This window comes from Syngnathus scovelli, chromosome 16 (genome assembly GCF_024217435.2).
Source record: "Syngnathus scovelli strain Florida chromosome 16, RoL_Ssco_1.2, whole genome shotgun sequence".
In the NCBI taxonomy this organism is placed as follows: Eukaryota; Metazoa; Chordata; class Actinopteri; order Syngnathiformes; family Syngnathidae; genus Syngnathus; species Syngnathus scovelli.
Window position 1 is genome coordinate 2517886 of NC_090862.1, and position 18665 is coordinate 2536550.

The 18665-nt window shown below is 41.5% G+C and overlaps 1 protein-coding gene across 5 annotated transcripts; it reads left to right on the top strand.

Annotated features, from left to right (window-relative positions):
• Nucleotides 1–5465: 5465 nt before the first annotated feature.
• On the top strand, nt 5466–18635 carry LOC125984063 (serine/threonine-protein kinase N1). Of its 5 annotated transcripts, none has more exons than XM_049745875.2 (22): nt 5466–5878; nt 11753–12053; nt 12760–12905; nt 12976–13096; nt 13454–13599; nt 13669–13882; nt 13968–14162; nt 14235–14344; nt 14436–14579; nt 14676–14751; nt 15036–15171; nt 15251–15314; nt 15948–16036; nt 16249–16321; nt 16537–16628; nt 16735–16911; nt 17038–17100; nt 17201–17277; nt 17352–17494; nt 17561–17668; nt 17746–17826; nt 17891–18635. In XM_049745875.2, exons 1-22 carry the CDS (start codon nt 5858–5860, stop codon nt 18092–18094), a joined length of 2781 nt encoding a protein of 926 aa, XP_049601832.1. In that variant the 5' UTR covers nt 5466–5857; the 3' UTR covers nt 18095–18635. The 5 variants fall into 5 exon arrangements, with proteins under 5 accessions (XP_049601832.1, XP_049601828.1, XP_049601829.1 ...); XM_049745871.2 differs by lacking the exon at nt 5466–5878 and adding an exon at nt 9967–10118; XM_049745872.2 differs by lacking the exon at nt 5466–5878 and adding an exon at nt 9967–10118 and having other exon boundaries at nt 15951–16036.
• Nucleotides 18636–18665: the final 30 nt, after the last annotated feature.

Consider the following 18665-nt stretch of genomic DNA (forward strand, 5'->3'; position numbering starts at 1 on the left):
TTTCAGATTAAAAGAATCCGGAGGTTATTCTAAGGCCTTCCAGCATGCTCGTGTGTTTTTGACTTGACCAGTCAACATCTTTGGTAGGTGGCCATCACTGTTAAGGTGCTTTGTGGAGCTTTTTAAAACAGGTTTACAATATTTACTGTTTTTTTTGTCACTGGGTCAAATCAAGATTATGTCGGTTAAACATATCTTCATTTTGGCACCACTGGCGTTTTTAATATGGCAAAAATATTTTTTAAAAACCAAATTCCAAGAAAAATAGTCTCATGACTGATTGAATTGCCTCAAAGGAAATCTTTTTTCCATGGAACAAAAATATTTACTACTCTTGGAAATCTATCATAATAGTATAATAAAAGAAAAAAAAAATCTAAACCAGCAAAAGAGGATTAACACTGTGTCCACTTAGAGAAAACAACAAAAACAAAGAAATAAAAAAATCTCCACGGGGTATCTTCCACTCCAAAGACAACAACATTAAGATTTTGATTTTTTATGCTTTGTCAGCCTGCATAAAAATATCAATTGTGCAATTTGTCTTCCTTGCACAAGCTACATCAATGTTGACATCCCTATGCACACTCCTGTCCCGAAATTAAAGTGACTTAGAGCATGTGCATACTGTTCCAAGTCAAGCCTGGCTCACCCTTATGTGTTTAGTTTTGGTTACTACGAGGCAGTTGTGTAAACAAATCAGGGAGATGATCACGGTCGGTAAACTAAGTGCAGACATCAAACTTCCTTTCCGGAACGTTGTGAGGAAGAAAAAGCAAAGCCATTTTTTCAATGGCATGAAGTAGATTTTTTTGCCATGTGTATTTTACTTCATTATTTATATTTTCTAGCAATTTTCAATTTTAATTGGCTAAATTTCCTAAATATTTTTTTTTATACTTTCACTCTTTGTTATTCTTAAAGGGGAAGCCAAGCCTTTTTTTTTTTTCTGTGTAGCCCAACTAGTCAAAACACAGAGTTTTGATTAATATTTTATATTAAGTTTATTTGTGGCAGGTTATATCATAATTCTGTGAAGACATTTCTTCACTGGCGCTTATAAATTTATTAAAAAAAATTGAAACAATATACTTAAATATACTTTTAGACATTTAATAGACATTTGAGTGCACTTTTGTCTTTGTTACTCCCTGTCTATCTTAAATGTATTGTCTGTGCATAGAATGATTGCTTTTCTGTATGATAACTAATACCGAGACAAGCGTTTCCATTGGCTGGCTACGTTATCATGCGGATGCAGTCATTCCTGGTGTCAAGTCTTGTCAAATGTCAAAATGCCATGCAAATATTCATGCAATTTTTATTTTTTGCTCAAATATTTTCACTTGTCCACAGTCTTGGTTGCTACTGTTCTGTGTTACTTTTTTTATGGATGTTAATATCAGTAAATTCCTCTTCTGATCCCCAGTGTGGGGAATTTTATTTTATTTTTTTACTCTTTGCAATAAAATAATAAGCTTAAAACACACATGAAACCGATTATAATAAGATGTATAGACTTTTAACAAATATTACACTTGAGTATGCAGTTGTCATGAATGTGACTTTCCTTTTGAGTTGCACCTTCACCCTGTCAGATTTTTCCCAAACCCACTTCCTCCTTGTCCTTGTGCCACCCGTTGAGTTTCTGCATGCATCTAACCGATGCACAAAGTGATCTTGAATGTCTCACAGGAGACAGGAAGAGAGAAGAAGTGGCTGAATGGCTGCAGACATGCTCCTTGGAAGACCACCGGAACCAGAACCATTCCACAGCGGTTCCCATAGCCAATGGTCACTACCTGGCGCTGGTTCCAGGCAACAGGAGGCCCATCGACCCAAGTGTTGCGGCGCAGTTTTCTCAAATTGATCAACCTTACATCGATGAGGGTGGTTTGCATGGAGAGCAATTGCGGAGGCTACAACATCACCAGGAGAAGCTTCAAGAAATGCAGCACCGCCAAGAACAAGAGAGACAGAAGAAGCAGTGGTTGGAGGAGGAGCGGCTACGGCTTGAGCAGCAGAAGCAGCTGGAGAAGCAGAGAAGGGAACTTCTCCAGCTGCAGCTGCAACAGCAGCAGCAAGAGCATCGCCAACGCAGGCAGGTTCTACAGTGGCAACTGGAGCTGGAGCAGCAGTACCGAATACAGCAGAAACAGATCCAACAACAGCAGCAGCTGAGAAGAAGTCCGACTGGAGTCATGCTCTCGCCATCTTCCGGTTTGTGCACCATCTATGAAGCCATGGAAACCAGCGACGAGGACGATGACGCCAGAGTAGAACGTAACAGGAACATGCAAGGTCGGAGAATGATGCAAGACTTCCAGAAACATCCATTACCTCCCCAAGAAGCGGAGTGGAACCAAAAGGTGGACATTGTTCAACAGCTTATCAACCAAACACTGATGTTGTCTGAAAATGGAGACTGTCCACCCCTTCTTCTCCTACCTGTGGGGACAGGTGGAACTTTGAATCGCCTCGATAGCAGCAAGTGGCCCAATTTGCTCCAACAGTTCAGTCCTCCTGCTGCTACCGTCACATCGGTCAGTAGCTACTCCCCAGACGGCCAGGAGGCCTCCTCACCTGGAGACTGGACTGTGGTGGAGGTGGAGACCCAACACTAGTCAACCAGGAAACAAGGACAAAAAGAAGTTTAGTCTTTTGCAACACACTGATTGGTAAGTTGGGTGGCAAAAAAAAATAAAAAAATCCCTTTAACAAATTAACTAATCATTTCAAAATACATATCAATAATCATGTCGGCTTAGTAAGCAGGATTGAAGTCAATTTGACATTCTGAAAACTATCTGAAATACTTCTTTCTTGAGCTTTAGTGGCAAACTAGTGTCTCGCCATCTAGTGGTTGATAGTGAAATTACACCAAAAATAAATGGGGAAAACTAACTGCAACCCAAATTGTATTTAAAAAAGTCTCAAAATAGCAGTCCTGTGAACCCAGAAGTGTTTTGTACTACTGTTAAATATGATCACAGCATGCTTCCCTGCTAAATTTGTCTTCATTTAAAATCAGTGCTTTCGTCCTGTTTACATTTATGTTGTGTGGACCATGCAGACATCTGTGCATTAGTTTTTATTCTATTCAGATTTCTCTAGAAATATTTTATTAGATCTCAGATTGTGAGAGTATACCTAGTGTGTGTATATGTTTCTCAAACTATGACAAATGGCACTTATATTTTACTTTATCATGCGAGCTGGAGTGTCCACACAGGTAAGTTCTGTTTACTGATGTTCATGTTGCTGGCCCACCAAACCCTCAGAGTGGAAAAAAAAAATGAGTGCAATGAAATAGACTATTGTGCTCATCAAATAGGATTATTTTCAGTCTGAAAAGGCTTTGAGCACACTCAACAGCATCCAGTCATTAAGTGTTGCTGTGACTTCATCGGACAACCAGGATTTCATGGACCCAATAGAAGCATCAGTCATGGAGGACTGAAGGGAGTGTGGGAGAGAAGAAGGCCCTTCTTGTGCTGTCATGGGAGGAGGGGACACAATGGACGGGTGAGGGGCTTGCAAGGGTGCTGGGGGGGCGTCAGGGGTGCAGTTGTTGTCATCCCTCTCAAATTCCAAAGCTGTCGCCTCATTTCCTGGGTCAGCCAGCATTCAGGGAGTCGCCAAGGTTACCGATGATGTCATGGTGAGGGAAGACGGGTTTATTTGGGATGAGACAATGCACCGTTTTGGGCGGGCAGATGGTGGGGATGGGAGGATGGGGGGAATCTTTATTCTTCTAAGGTCATTTTGAAAAAACTTTTAAAAAAAAGTAGGTTGTCTAAATATTCCACTTTATTTTGTAAATAATTTTGTAAAGGTGTTTTACATGACTGGGCAAGTAGCCACAAACTTTTCCAGCGTCCCACATGGGGAACAGCTGCTTTGTTTTTTGAGTCTGCCAGGGAATTTGCGCCCCCTTGTGGCTACTACGGTCATGGGATACACAATTGAGTTGCTGGAGATTTAATTAATGCCCAACATTTTAAAATGCAATTATATCTTTAGGCTCAGTGAGCACTTTAAGGAATGGTAAGGTTAAAAAATGGACCAATATTAATCATTTGAAAACTGACTTTAACTGTGAATTCTGAATATCCCCAGATATAAGACATGTTTAGACATTTTATATTCACTGTATGTTGTACATTTAGATTTAGAGTCTTTACAATCTTGTGTTATTCAAAGCAAGCTTAACCTGATAATTATATGCATTAATGGAGCAACAGTGTCATCTAAAGGCTGGATGAGGCATTAGCCTTTGTATTATGAAAAAGTTTTATACAACAAATATTTATAGAAGTATTACTATTAAAAATAAATTTTCTATGAATTAAAAATTTCTATATCTGCCATCATGTGTGGCATTTGACAGCAGCATGTGCACAATTAATCTATTCTCTAGTTTTTTAATGTGGGAAACACAAAGTATACTTTATTATATGAAATAAGATTTATAAGACAAACATTAATTTTGCTAATAGCTGCTATACATTCATATTGATTCATTAAAAGTTTTATGAATATCTCAGCTCTAATGAACACAACCAGCGTTTGCAATGCATGTTACTGTATATCATTTAAATTATATTGTCTACAGTGCCTCAATGTCCCCTGTTATTTATTCTTCAACTGCTTTCTTCCACATATTTCTCTATATTGTGTCCAAATGTTAATGTGTCACAACTGTTTACATTGAAAATTGTATTATTATGTGATAGTTTGATCTTAGTTTTGTTTTTTTAACCGCACAACGACTTCTGGTGTTCCATTTGCCAAGTCACTTCCTGTGCAAAACTGAGATAACGCTTGTCCAAATAATAAATAAAGACAGTTGTTGACAACATTTGTGCATTTGTCATCTTTGCAAATGCACTCCACGTGTATTCAATATTATATAAATAGTGATTTACATATCTTGTAGAATAAGAAAATGACAGTCCTAAATATTGTAATCTGATACTTATAATTGTTATGCTGTCACTATTTCTGAAAAAAATATTTCCAGGAGAATTGTACCTAATATTATGGCCAATAAATGTCTTCACAAATGGAGCATGCAGCTGCTAGCGCCTCCTGCTGTAGTTTCCGTTTATCCGCAACAGGTCCGACTCCGGATGAAGCAGACTCAAGTGTACTGTATCAAGCTGTAATTATTCTGGTTATGGGGCGGTAATATATGCTACACTTTCAAAATAAGAGATAAAGATGTTGCTATTTTCGCTTTCTTCCCAATGTTAATTTTGTATTCAATACAGAGCAGCGACCAATTCTGAAAATATTTATAAGCAGTTTTTAGTTTTAGGTCATTTTCTTAGAGACTCACAAATGATTCTGCAAATTTTCCCAGTGCAAAACAGAAGGATAGCTTCCGCAGTTTTATTTTTAAAAGGTAAAACCGGAAGTGCTTTTTTTCCTTTATGTCTCTGAGGTGACTTGACGCTCGTTCCGCCCTCCCTTGAGCAGCTGTCAGCGTTCAACCGTGGCAGGTCAGGAGTACGCGTAAGGTGGCGGACATGTCCCTGGGGGTCCGCGGTGTCTGCTGGTGACTCCGGTGGGTGAGCATCTCCAGAGGATGATCACACAGCTTCCCCACGCTCACATCACTGCAAGACACGCTGCACAACGCGATGCGGCTCAGGGTGCAACGAGGAGGCAACGGTCTCCTCTCTCCCCGACGCTCAAAGCATCTCCTCTCCCGGTTTCCTCCGTGTAGTTTTTTGGAGTCTTGTTGACTACGACGCAATCGACGTTTGGGCCATTTCTAGTCGCAAACTGAGAAAGGCACCATGATTTGATCTTTAAAGCCAAACAAGCGGTAATAGGAGTCACCTGGAAGCACATGATGGCCAACGACCTGCAAGTAAGTTCATTTTTTGGTATTTTTTGCATCTGCAGAAATCAGTTTATTGTGCATGACTTAAGCGTGAGGTTGATATTGATCATGGAAATTGCACTTGGTTTATTTATCTGCTGGGGATTTTGAAAGATAGTCCAAAATATGATTTTGCTAACGTTAATAGGCTTACAGAACATCTTATTGTGACATTCAGTCATTGTACACATTTCAGAAAGTTTCTTTTTGGGTCAATGGCTTCTTATTGCAAATAAAAGCCAAACATTTTAAATAATTATATCTTGTTCCAGCTATTCCTTAATGAAGAAACAGTGAAAAGAAGTGGATAAAACTAAAGATATTGACCGATTAATACTAATAAAGCAAAATAGTGTGGCTTTTAATCATAAGAAATTTTGGGTCAGTGAACTTTGGTTGGCCTCGTTGTATGTATACTGTAGTCCTATTTAAACACGTCTATAATAAAACGCTTTCAAATTTAGTGTGAATTAATTCAGAGAAGGCAAACCTCTCACCCTTTGGTGACTGTTTGGATTATATCATGCACAGTAGTTGGCATTGGTAGACTTCAGTGAGTCATCGGAAGGTGTTGCGGTGTCATATGGTGTGTCAGGTTGCAGGTCTCCTGGTGTCAGTCCAAGCCAGGATGGTGTGGAGCAAAATGTCAGCACAGATAAGGCTGAATCAACAGTGCACCTAGTTGTGTTCTCCACACACATCCCTAATTTCATTTTTGTCCACTGTTAGAACGATGCTTGGAGGTGTAGTGCATTCCAGCTGTCTCCTTCTGAGCAAGTTCAATATTATTGTAATGTATGCAGTTATAATAAGCAAGAGGAGCTAATGAGATGTTGAGCATTGTCGAGTTTCCCTGCACTGCAATGACGGCTTTTCTGCCCACTCTAATGTATTCAGTGATAGTGTCATGGTGATTGCAGAGCAGTGAGTGGTAGCAGATAAAGACATCCAATTGAGGTTGCTTGAACCTTCTCGCATTAGGCCTCGTTAAGTAGGAGGCCTTGTATGACCTTTATGACCTTATTAGATTTTTTTTTTTGGGGGGTCAGTAGAGGCCACTCAATAACTTTTTTAAAATTATTTTAACAACACATGAATCCTCACACTGATATATTAGTTTTATTTGCTGGTGGCTTGTTTATCTTTTTGGCCCGCCTCCTTCAGATGACTTCAGGGGTGTAAATCAAACATGGTGGTAAGGACACAAGCACTGTGCTGAGCTGATAATGTAACATTCGTTACGGGGAAGCTATACAGTCTCGCTCATGAATTGTTTATTTCTTTTGGGGTTGAAAGTGTAAGAGCATGGGAGAGGAGCTTCTGCCACCGCCGCCGCCGCTTGTTTCCTGGGTGGAGAGGAGCAGCCAAATTACTTTTGTATTGATCATCCGGCAGAATGAAGGCGGCTTCTTCCATTTTCTTTAATGGCCTCGGAAGACTTTGGAGAGGGCTCCTCATCGAACTCAGCTGATTGTCTCCCACGTGTTATGACATCTCTACTTCTGCCACGAGAAGATAAAGAGGCTGAGGGGTTTGAGTGTGTCTCCGAGGCGGGTCGCAGTTTTCCAAAACATCCATCTCGTGCAATTGGATTAGTTGTTCATTGGCTTCTCCTACTTAGGTTACTTCTAAATATTTGGACCTGTGGGAAATAATGTCGATTAAAATCAATCATTTCAGACATGGGATCCATCAGTTCTGTTTTGTAACAAACAGTAAGAATTTAGAAACAAACTATAAATAGTGTTGAAGATCCTCCTTCACAGTAAATAGTCATTTTAACATGTCTGTGTGTGCGGTTTACACGCTGTGAGGTGAGTCGAAGTTTCACTTTAGGAGAAAAGAAAACTTAAGCCAAGATCCAGAACATAACATTAGGACAGTACAAAACTACAAATATTTATAAGACCAACTTTAATTATCGTTGATTTTCCACAATAACCTGACTAAGACTAAAATACAAAGTTTTTATTCAATTATTCAATGGAAACACTACAAGAACTAAAATAGCGCACACAATCTTGTACTATGAAACTACTGTTATGGACCGAGGTCTTAAAAGGTCAGCGTCTGGATGACCTCTGTGTAAGATGCAAAAGGCACCAACCGGTGTGAAGTCCAAACTAGTTTTGAGAGAAGCCCAAGGATGTGTGACCTGGTTGTGGTTCCACCTGATGCATTTGAGACGAGTTCTCCCGCCACTGTATTGAGCTCAGGCGCTAGTCTTGTTTGTTGCCCTACAATAGCGGTGTCGGGTTTAAGATGAGTACAGACCCGAGGCTGAATCCGTAACACTGCCCCGGCCTGTCCTGCCGAGAGAGAGGGAAAATGTTAGCGAGGGTCAGATAGTAGCACAAATACACGTCTTGCCTTTGAAAGTGTAACCTAAAACACCGCCATTGTTGTCGTGTAGGTTTTTTTTGAGACGGTGGCACCAATCAGAAGCAGCCTGGCGCTATTATGACTTTTTTTTTTTTTTTTTTTAATCCACCAACAAACAATGCATAGGAAACTTTGAGAGTGGTAACCGTAGGAGGATAAATGGCATTCTATGAATAGGATACAGTGTCCGCAAAGGGAAAGTCCAGACAGGAGGAAGTTTGACAGGGTTGTGCTTGCATGGACTCACTTAATATCTCTTTGCCTGCCTTGTGATTAATTCTGTCTCTTTGAGAATTTATTTTTACCATACATACACTTTATAATAGCTTCAGAAGATAAAAAAAGAAAAGAAAAATCAGTTGTACATAGAAGTATAGTATTAAATGGGTTTAAAGGAAATGCCAGACTAAATAATTAAAAATAAAATGAGTAATTAAATAAAATTAATAAATAATTCAATAAAAATGAAATAAATTAATAATTAAACACAATTAATTTAGTTATTTTTTATCTGTTAGTTTATGTATATATTTTAACATAATATGACACAATTTGTTGTGTTCAGCATAATATCAACTGCTAACACTTGCGTGTGTGTTTAGCGCTTCACATCTGCTGCTACTACGCTAGCAGACAGAATCAGTTAAGAGGGATAACGGTTCACATTATAAAATGGGCTTCTTATCCCCCCTCGACTCCGTGCCAATCATCTTTTTTTTTTAATCTGCTTGGCATGTCCATTAGTATCATGTCTGTATTAGCAGCATGTGTGTGTATATCCACATATGCAGGCAGCCCATATTGTTATTCAGATTCGGAATTTCAACCGGCGACACTCCCACAATCCAAACTTGCTGACACACCATAACTGACCGATTTTCAGCGGCTCCTCCTGATATTAAAACGCTAACGAAACATATTGTATTTCTGTAGCAGCAAATAATCACAAAACAAGTATGACAGAAAAGGAAAACAATATGTCGCAAATCACAGAAACACATTATGTGTCCTGCAACAATTTTCCCCGGAGAGGATTTTATTCTTATTCCTCCCTCAACAGAGGAACTTTTTGTTGCAGCTAAATTCACAATGGACAAAGGCGGGAGCACAAACATAAGCATTTACTGAAGTCTTTTGAGAAGATCGACTTCTCTACAAAGATGCCATTCAGTTTGCTGTGAACCTCCCCAGCTGTGGAGTGCACCACACACATCCGCACACACAGACACACAACATCCACTCGGACGCACTTTGGCACCTGTTCTAATTTTCCAATGTGATGCAATGAGCGATATAACGCATACATCTCCGCCATGTTGCACAAACATCAAGAGGAGATTGAGCAGCAACATTTCCTCCGCAATATGAGGGATTTTAGAGATTATCTGGCAACACACATTCAGTCCAAGGTACATTGTGTAAGCCGTTAGCTCATTCAGACCAAATTATAATTCCAGTCTGCTGAGTGTTATTGCTCGACACTAACCAATTGTTTTGTGTGTGTATTGACTTTTCTGACGCCAGATTTAGCAAGGGTAACTTTGGGGAAAAACATGTTGACCCCCCCCCTGAAGCTAAAATAGGATTCTGTTCAGTCAAGATGGTGCAATGTCACCTCATTGCACGTGTCATATCAAAGACGCAAAGCAATTAGTGATGCTTCTTTCATAACTTTGATTTAAGGTGACTCTGTGTTGTGCTGGGTCACGGGAACAAAATGTTCACGCAAGCAGTAATAACCAATACGCAAAAAACGTCTGCTGCAAAATATCTCATAAAGACATGGCTACTGCTAAGGAGGAAAGAAGCCGCAGGAATACAGCTGCTTACATCTTTATTCCGGGATGTGAGTATTTTTTTTTTTTTTGTAATCTTCTCTGACCTAATATCAGAAGACGCTGATCAACCTCTAGATGTTCTCAACTGAGGACGAGGCGTATTTTGGAAAGAAATTGGTAACTATTATGTGGCCTGGCACCTGGGGGTGCTCAATCTTTTTTTTTTTTCTCTTTTTTTTTTAAAAACTATTGACGTCTACAACAAAAACTGGGGAAATGTCAAGTCCTTTCTAGTTAAAGGTCAGTGGAAAGGTTTTGCCCTTTTTACCCTTGGTGGGGTTTCTCAGCTCTGCTCATTCAATCTGACTGAAATTGTGTATTCTCTGCATATGCAGCTTTATTTTTTATATTCTTGTTTATATTTTTAGAGATGCACAATAATATGACCACAATTTTATTAAACAATGCTGCCTCTCTGCTTTGGGTAGCAACAGGAAGCTGAGTGGCTGTGAGCTCTCCACTTGCACAACCACCAGACTTGCATATACTGTGAGTGTGTGTGCATGTGTGTGTGTAGGCATGACGCCTCTATGAACAGAACAGGAAGCTGACAGCTCGACACTCGAGTGTCTCTCTCCACCCCGTTCACTTGTTTTGGCGTTGAACAGACTTTGGAGTGTATAATAAATCCATTCTGGATTTTTTTGGAGGAGCCGCATATTAGTTGAGTGGCGGGTACGGAAGCCGTCTGCCGAGGGGAGGGTGAGTAAAGCCAGAGGCCAAACATGGCTAGTGAGGATGCAATAGAGGATTCTATGAGGGATCAACCTGCGGATGACCTCGAGCTCACTGAGCTGATTGACGGCGATCAGTCGGTAGGCAATTTTTCAGCTCAGTTCAACATGGCCGACTTGTTGGCCCTTCTCTTTTCTCTTGCTTCCTCATTGACGTGTTTGGAAATCTGAATCGACTCTTCTGCCAGATATTTTGGCTCTTCTGTGGAAGTGGTCGTCCACTTGGGCGTTTTTGTTGAAAAACTCTAGAGATTAAATTGAATTGTGATGAACATGGGTGAGTCACTGTGCGAATTCGCCCTTCCTGTCTTTCATGGTGTGTCACCGCTGAGGTCTCTTGTGGGAGTGGCAAAAAAAACAAAGCGATCAAAGTGGATTAATCGATAACTAATCGATTGTCAAAATAATCGACTAGCATTTTATGCTTCATTCATTTTATTTCAAACAAGCACTGCAGAGTGCTCAAAGAAAAAACACACTAGGACAATATTATGCAAACTTCACACAACTCAAGATTTGAATCTTAATTTTACAAATGTGAGGCACTCTTGCGAACCACTTAAGCCCCGTGTTCGAGTCATAATGTGAATGCTGCAGCTTTTGAGCCGTCCAGAAGCAGATGAGACCCTGATTCGAATCTGTATTCCTGCTGTTCTAATCTGCCGTAATCATGTTAGGGTTAATCATCGGAGCGCTGATGTTGGCTCAGCTGTTTACGCACTTAGAGTAAATGGGCTCCATTTATGTAGCATTCTTCTTACCTGCAGAAAAGCTTTTAACAACGTTGCCTCATAATACCTCACTCTCATTAACAGTTGGAGTAGCCAAAGGTTGTGCAACTCTTACTTTAGAAAAAAATATTATAATAATATAAAAATAGTGCACTTTTCTTTTTCTCCCATTTCCAGACGGATCCAGGCGGGCTGTCGGTCCTGCAGCAACTCGGCTTGGACCAGAACGCCGACCTCTCGGACTCCGGTGTGCAACAGCGCCTGGATGAGTACCGCGAGAGGATCCGGCGGGAAATCCGCAAGGAGCTCAAGATCAAGGAGGGAGCGGAGAATTTACGCCGGGCCACCACCGACAAGAGAAATGCCCAACAGGTGGACTCGCAGCTACGCAGTTCCAAACGTAAACTCGAGAATCTCCAAGATCAGCTGCAGGAGCTCGATGCACTCATTGTGGTCAAGGGACACAACGAGAACCAAGGTGCACTTTCTGAAGACCATTCTTTAATTGCTATCACATAATTCACCACTTTGTTGAACAACAAGCATTAACCAAGGCTAACATTAGCCAATGCTTATTAATAAACCAGCTTGTCAGTTTTACAACCTCACGTCTTGAAATAAACATTAAACACTTTAATATGCAGCATAATGTGCTGCACAAGCAGCAATGTCAGCACAGACATCAGTGCCAAAAGAAGAGTAAGTCTAGCTTGGTCCACCAAACAGGCACATATATTTTTGATTGGAAATGATTTCATTGCACACCATCCAAAAGAAAATGTCACAAAAAGTAGTTTAAAAAAGTAATGATGTTCATTTTACCATCTAGTGGGCATTTTATTATTCTGCCTGTCACTTTAAAATGTCACTGTCCTAGATACACTGGCAGAGCTCGTTTTTTTTTTCCATTTGGAGGAGCCATGGGGGGCCAAGGAAGTCCACAGAAAATCTGTAGAAAGCTGTTATGTGTTCCCTTTGAAAATGTAAGCGGAAATGGGGAAATAAAATCCAGTCAAAATTGGAAAATACTCAAAAGTCAATTATGTGGCCTGGCACAAGCATATTTCAGGGGGGAGGCAGTGCCCCGTGCACGTCCCCCCCTACCTCCGCCAGTGCATGTAATAGAGAAAATACATCTTTTGTAATTTTCAGATCAATTAAGTGATGTCCTTAACCTCTGACAGATGCTGCTACGTCTCCAGGCTCAATCAGTCGGCCGTCCGCCAACCAACACCGCATTGCTGCGTTGGAGCGCCAGCTAAACATTGAGTTGAAGGTCAAACAGGGTGCAGAAAATATGATTCCCATTTATGCCAATGGAGCTACCAAGGTACTCATCAAATTTACTCTTCTCTGCATAATATATTCTTATGGTGCTTTCAAATTCTGCTTTTTTTTAGGACAAAAAACTTCTTCAGACAGCTCAGCAGATGCTACAGGACAGCAAGACAAAGATCGACATCATCCGCATGCAGATCCGAAAGGCCATGCAGGCCACGGAACAATCTGAGGACGGCCAATGTACGTCCCTATCTCGCTGTACTTTTTCATCCTCGCTCATCTTTTCTGGTCGCCTTTTAACGCTCGCCCACCTGTCACACTGCATATTTCATGATCCCGGCAGTAATGGATCAATTCTGGCTTCAGAACCTCACAGTGCCCCCGGTCAAACACACTCAGACACTATGTGTGCACACATTGATGTCCATTACAGCTCCTGGTTTGAGTCTTATTGATGTTCCTCCATCCCCTTGATGTTGGCCATCAACTAAAAGCTAGGCCCTCTTTTAGCAAGAGGTTAGAGACAAAGAAGGTTGGCTCGAGATAGAAGGATGGCTGAGGATTGTACAGTATGTTGAAATCCACTTTTTGTGCTAGCTAAACCTGACCTGTGTGGGATGGAGTTGCGCGTCGAGGAGCTGTGGCATCATTACCGTGTGGAGCACGCAATGGCGGAGGGAGCGAAGAACATGCTGCGATTGCTCGGTGCAGGGAAGGTCCAAGATAAAAAGGCCATGGCAGAGGTCAGAGGTGACTGGCAAATCAACACTTTTAGTACTTTAGTAGTAAAACATTGATCTGTGTGACCACAGGCACAGTGTGGTCTGAGTGAGTCATCCCAGCGTCTGGACCTGCTCAGGTGCTCTCTGGAGCAACGGCTACTGGAGCTCCCAGAGGACCACCCCAAAGCCTGTCTGATCAAGGAAGAGCTGGCGTTGGCTTCCTCGTCAGCTTTCAGCATCCGCCAAAGCACACCTTATGTTCACAACCAGTACAGCACCCTGAGTAAACCATCACCTCTCACAGGTAGACACGACAGGGGAACAGTGCCCCCCACGTCCCCCTTTCTAGCGCCGCCAGTGTTTAATGGAAATCTTCTTTCCCTGTGCAGGAACTCTTCAAGTTCATCTTCTGGGCTGTGTGGGACTACCAGAGGTTGTCCCAGGCAGAAGCAGAGGAACACCTGTGGTTCTTCCCGCTTACTCTCCAGCAGATGGACGCTCCTCCTTTAAACTAAGTGGCCTCTATAGCCGCAGCACCAGTAGCATGAGCCTGAAGATCCCCGGCAAGAATGATGAGCTGTCGAGTATGTATTTGAATATATGTGGAAGAACTTTGGATGAATGAAACAATGCCTCCGTTTGTGTGCATATTAAAGTGGAAGTGAGCGCCGTGCTGAAGCTGGAGAACACAGTTGTAGGTCAGACCGCTTGGAGAACATTTGGAGATCAGACGTGGGACCAAAGCTTCACCGTGGAACTGGAGAGGGTGAGAATGGGTTGTCCAAATTAGTCCGAAAATCCGTATGTGGATGTCTACATTCAGTATTATATACAAAATTTGTTTTCTTTTGGATTAGTCCAGGGAGTTGGAGATAGCTGTGTACTGGAGAGATTACCGCTCTTTGTGCGCTCTCAAGTACCTGAAGCTGGAGGAGTTTTTGGATAATCAAAGACACAGAGTAAAGCTAGCGCTGGAACCTCAGGGGCTGCTGCTGGCAGAGGTAGCAAAAAAAAAAAAAAAGTAGCAATTTTGTGAAAGTGATGAAAATCTGAATTGAAGTTCTAAAATTCTGATTTATTTATCTTTTTTTTTTCAGGTCACCTTTTTCAACCCAGTAATAGAGAGAGGCCGAAGACTCCAGAGACAAAAGAATGTCTTTTCCAAACAACACGGTATGCTTCAGAAGTCAAAACACTTGGACTTGTGTGTGTGTGTGCTATGATGCATTGTATGTTTATTTCAAAATGGGAAGTGAGCCACATAAGAGTGTGCAAAATGGCCTTGATGCATTTCCAAGCAACATAATAGCTGGCTGACAATGCAGCTAGCTATAGGTCCTTTGGAGCGCTGCCAATAAAACTTGTTAGCCACCAGCATTTAAATGTTAACAGCAAAGTAAGGTTTATTTTTTTATTTATTTTTTTAACCTATGTCATTTTTACATCATTTGTCTCAGGTAAGGCGTTCCTGCGTGCCCGCCAGATGAACGTGGACATCAGCACATGGGTTCGCCTTTTGCGGAATGCCATCCCGAGTGGAAGCAATTCACCCGCATACACACCTGGCTTTTCAAGCAACACACACACCTCCGGGTAAGGACAGTTAAATCCGATGAGATGGGTTTTAATGGAATAGAAAAGGTCTCGTCATTTGGTGTTGTTGTGTTTGCAGAGAAATTTCAGTTGAAAAGCTAAATCTGGACGCAGAATCTCCCGTCAAAGCTGAAATCAGTGCGGTGAGTGAGTACGGGTCAAAGTGACCCGACTTAACACCATCATGTTGCACTTGGATCTGAAACATTTGGCTCCGAAGCTGACACTCACTGGCGAGAATGGAAAGTTGTGAATAATTAGAGAAAGAGTCCAAACAAAGACGGTTTAAATGGAGCCTAATAGGATAGAAGGGAAGATTTGATTTGAGTTAGGCCAAATCCGAGAGTGGTCATGTTGGAAAGAAAATATGCCAGGTCCTCTTTTGAGTGCAGGAGTTGGCACGAGAGCTAAAATAAAAATGTGGACTTTTTTTTCTGCTCATACAATGAGAACAAAAAATAATTTTGGAGGTTGCAGAACTGATTGAGTCATGAACCCTCCAGAAATGTATTGTACATTTTCCAAGCATAAACAGTAATTAAAGAAAAAACGGGTCATGGATTTAGATGAGCAAAGGCTTGTGGCAGATGGTATGTTCGGCATGGATTGGAGCATTAAGGGATTAATTAGTTTTTTTTTTTAGAGAACTAATTAGCATGACAGGGAAATAAATGTTTTTTTTAATCTTAATATTTTTAATATTAATCATATTTTTTATTTTAATGAGTTGTGCCATCCTCCTTTCTTCCCTCGCTTCACTTTGCGGCGCTCCATAGCAGCAGACGGCCGTCGAGTCCCCTTCCACGCCGGATGTTCCTGTTCCTGACCCCCCGACTAGATCACAGTCTCAAGACTCCTTGCGCAGGTGCCAAAATACACACGAAACCTGTGCGCATCCTGTTGCAATCTGGCCAACACAGCATGACAGCTGAAACTCACCCCTGCACACAATATGTTTTTGCGTTGAGGCTTTGTTTAATCTCCAGTTTTTTTCTGCATATTTTTTTTTTACTGTATGCATTGAAGTAAAACCGAAAATGCATGCACTGCAAATAATCTGTGTAATCTCTTTTTCAGAGCAAGCAGAGGCTCCGTTTGCTTGCAGGATTTCAAGCTGATAGCCGTTCTCGGCAGGGGGCACTTTGGCAAGGTATTAACGTGGTGTTTTTCATTTCATGATGGACCCTTGAGCTCTTTTCAAACTGCCTTATTATTTTTGGTGCATGTTTAAAATAGTAGTCTAATATTAGGATTAGATCATGCTGCCCCTTTGTGGTGAAATATATTAAATCACCCCCTAGTGGCCATTTTACTCTGATTTATTTTTTAAAATTCTGTAAAGCAAGTCTTTGGTGGATTCTCCAGGTGTTGTTGTCGGAATCCAAGCGAACAGGAGACCTGTACGCCATTAAAGCTCTGAAAAAAGGAGACATAGTCACACGGGATGAAGTGGAAAGGTAAACCAGCTTGCTCATCTGATAACCATCCCTGTGCTGTAACGTAATAACCGTCACGTGTCACTCTCATCTTCCTCCCTCCCTCCCCTCTGGTGTTTATGCTCAGTCTGATGTGCGAGAAGCGCATCTTCGAAACCGTCAACAGCTCCCACCATCCGTTCCTGGTCAACCTGTTTGCGTGTTTCCAGACGCCAGAACACGTGTGTTTCGTCATGGAGTACACGGCAGGAGGGGACCTCATGATGCACATACACGCGGACGTCTTTTCAGAGCCACGTGCTGTGTGAGTTCCGTGTGGCAGGTTCTCGTTTGAGGATTAATTAAAGGGGAAATTGATGATAAGATGTCAGGCGCAGATAATAAATGTTGAGATAATAAATGTGGCTTGAAATGGTTTTGGCTACCACAGGTTCTACTCCGCTTGTGTGGTCTTGGGTCTCCAATTTCTTCATGACCACAAAATTGTTTATCGGTAAGTCTTGAACTTCATAAAATATTGCCGTGTGTTTTTGTTTGAAATAAATGTAATAATTTTTCTAATTTTAATTTTATAATTTTTTTTTTCTTCTCAGAGATCTGAAGTTGGACAACCTGCTGCTTGATATCAATGGTTTTGTAAAAATAGCCGACTTTGGGCTTTGTAAAGAAGGTTAGCATTTTCACTTTTAGCATCCAGCCCTTAAAGTATTGTAACCTTGTTTTTTTTTTTTTACCCGCACAAAGGCATGGGTTATGGCGACAGGACCAGCACATTTTGTGGGACGCCCGAGTTTTTGGCCCCAGAAGTTCTGACAGACACCTCGTATACTCGAGCAGTCGACTGGTGGGGCCTCGGGGTGCTCGTCTATGAGATGTTGGTCGGAGAGGTGAGTTGCTCTGATCATTTTAAAAAAGTGACGAAGCAGCAACGGGACTTTTTTTTTTTTTTTCAGTCTCCCTTCCCAGGTGATGATGAAGAGGAGGTTTTTGACAGCATAGTGAATGATGAAGTACGCTACCCGCGTTTTCTCTCCACCGAGGGCATTGGCATTATGAGACGGGTGAGATTGGAATTATTTTTACTTACAGTATGTCAGAGTGTTTTTTTTTTTAAAATTGCTGTGTGCTCTGTTGTAAGCTACTAAGAAGGAATCCTGAAAGGCGGCTTGGCTCTGGAGAAAAAGATGCTGAGGAGGTCAAAAAGCAGCCTTTCTTCAGAGTGAGTTTGAATTACAATTTTTTTTTTCTAAATGTTTATATACACTGACATTCTTTTGATTTAGGATACAGACTGGGACGCCCTCCTTCATCGGAAAGTCTCGCCTCCTTTCATCCCGTCCATCACAGGAAAAGAAGACGTCAGCAACTTTGATGTGGAGTTTACAGCCGAGGCGCCGACCCTCACGCCGCCCCGCGAGCGACGCACCCTCTCCCGAAAGGAACAAGACTATTTTAAGGATTTTGACTATGTGTCTGACCTCTGCTAGGGTCTGGCAATCTCAAACACTGAGGAGATGAGGATTGGATGGCTTTCTGCGGGAATGAACAGCTGGCTCGGATCGGTGCGTCGGCCATTTTGTGATCACGTGTCTAGCACATCTGCAGGGTCACTGACCTGCTGACCTTTTAGACAATCTGGAGGGGCTTTTAGAGGAAATTGAGACGACAACCGAAGATAATCCAGATTATGTAGCAACTGAGTTGACTGGTCGTGCTGTGTGGAATCAATATCGAATCGGCATCATTGTCAACGGAATGCTCAACGAGCCAAAAAGTATCAATTGGAAGCTGATTAACGTCAGGGTAGATTTTTTTTGTGTCTTTTTTTGTCTGCTGTGCACTGCTGCTAGGTGTCCTTCTGACCCAGGCTCAGTTATAAATGAATGTACGACGTATCATGCGCAACTTCAAAATGAACACTTGAGGGCGCCAAAGAAAAAAAATGCTTACTGTCAGTCAATTTCTGTTGATTACGTCGGAGACAACACGTGATGCTCTTTAATAAAAGACGGCAAATTTGTAATAATATGGAATGTTCTCGTATTGTTTTAGTTAATC

Bases quoted from the DNA above. Each gene is read 5' to 3' on its own strand.
- LOC125984063 (XM_049745871.2), top strand. From the start codon at position 9,990: ATGTTCACGCAAGCAGTAATAACCAATACGCAAAAAACGTCTGCTGCA. The intron at 17,495-17,560 runs GTGAGTTGCTCT...TTTTTTTTTCAG, and splicing joins ATGAGATGTTGGTCGGAGAG to TCTCCCTTCCCAGGTGATGA. The intron at 17,827-17,890 runs GTGAGTTTGAAT...CTTTTGATTTAG, and splicing joins AAAAGCAGCCTTTCTTCAGA to GATACAGACTGGGACGCCCT.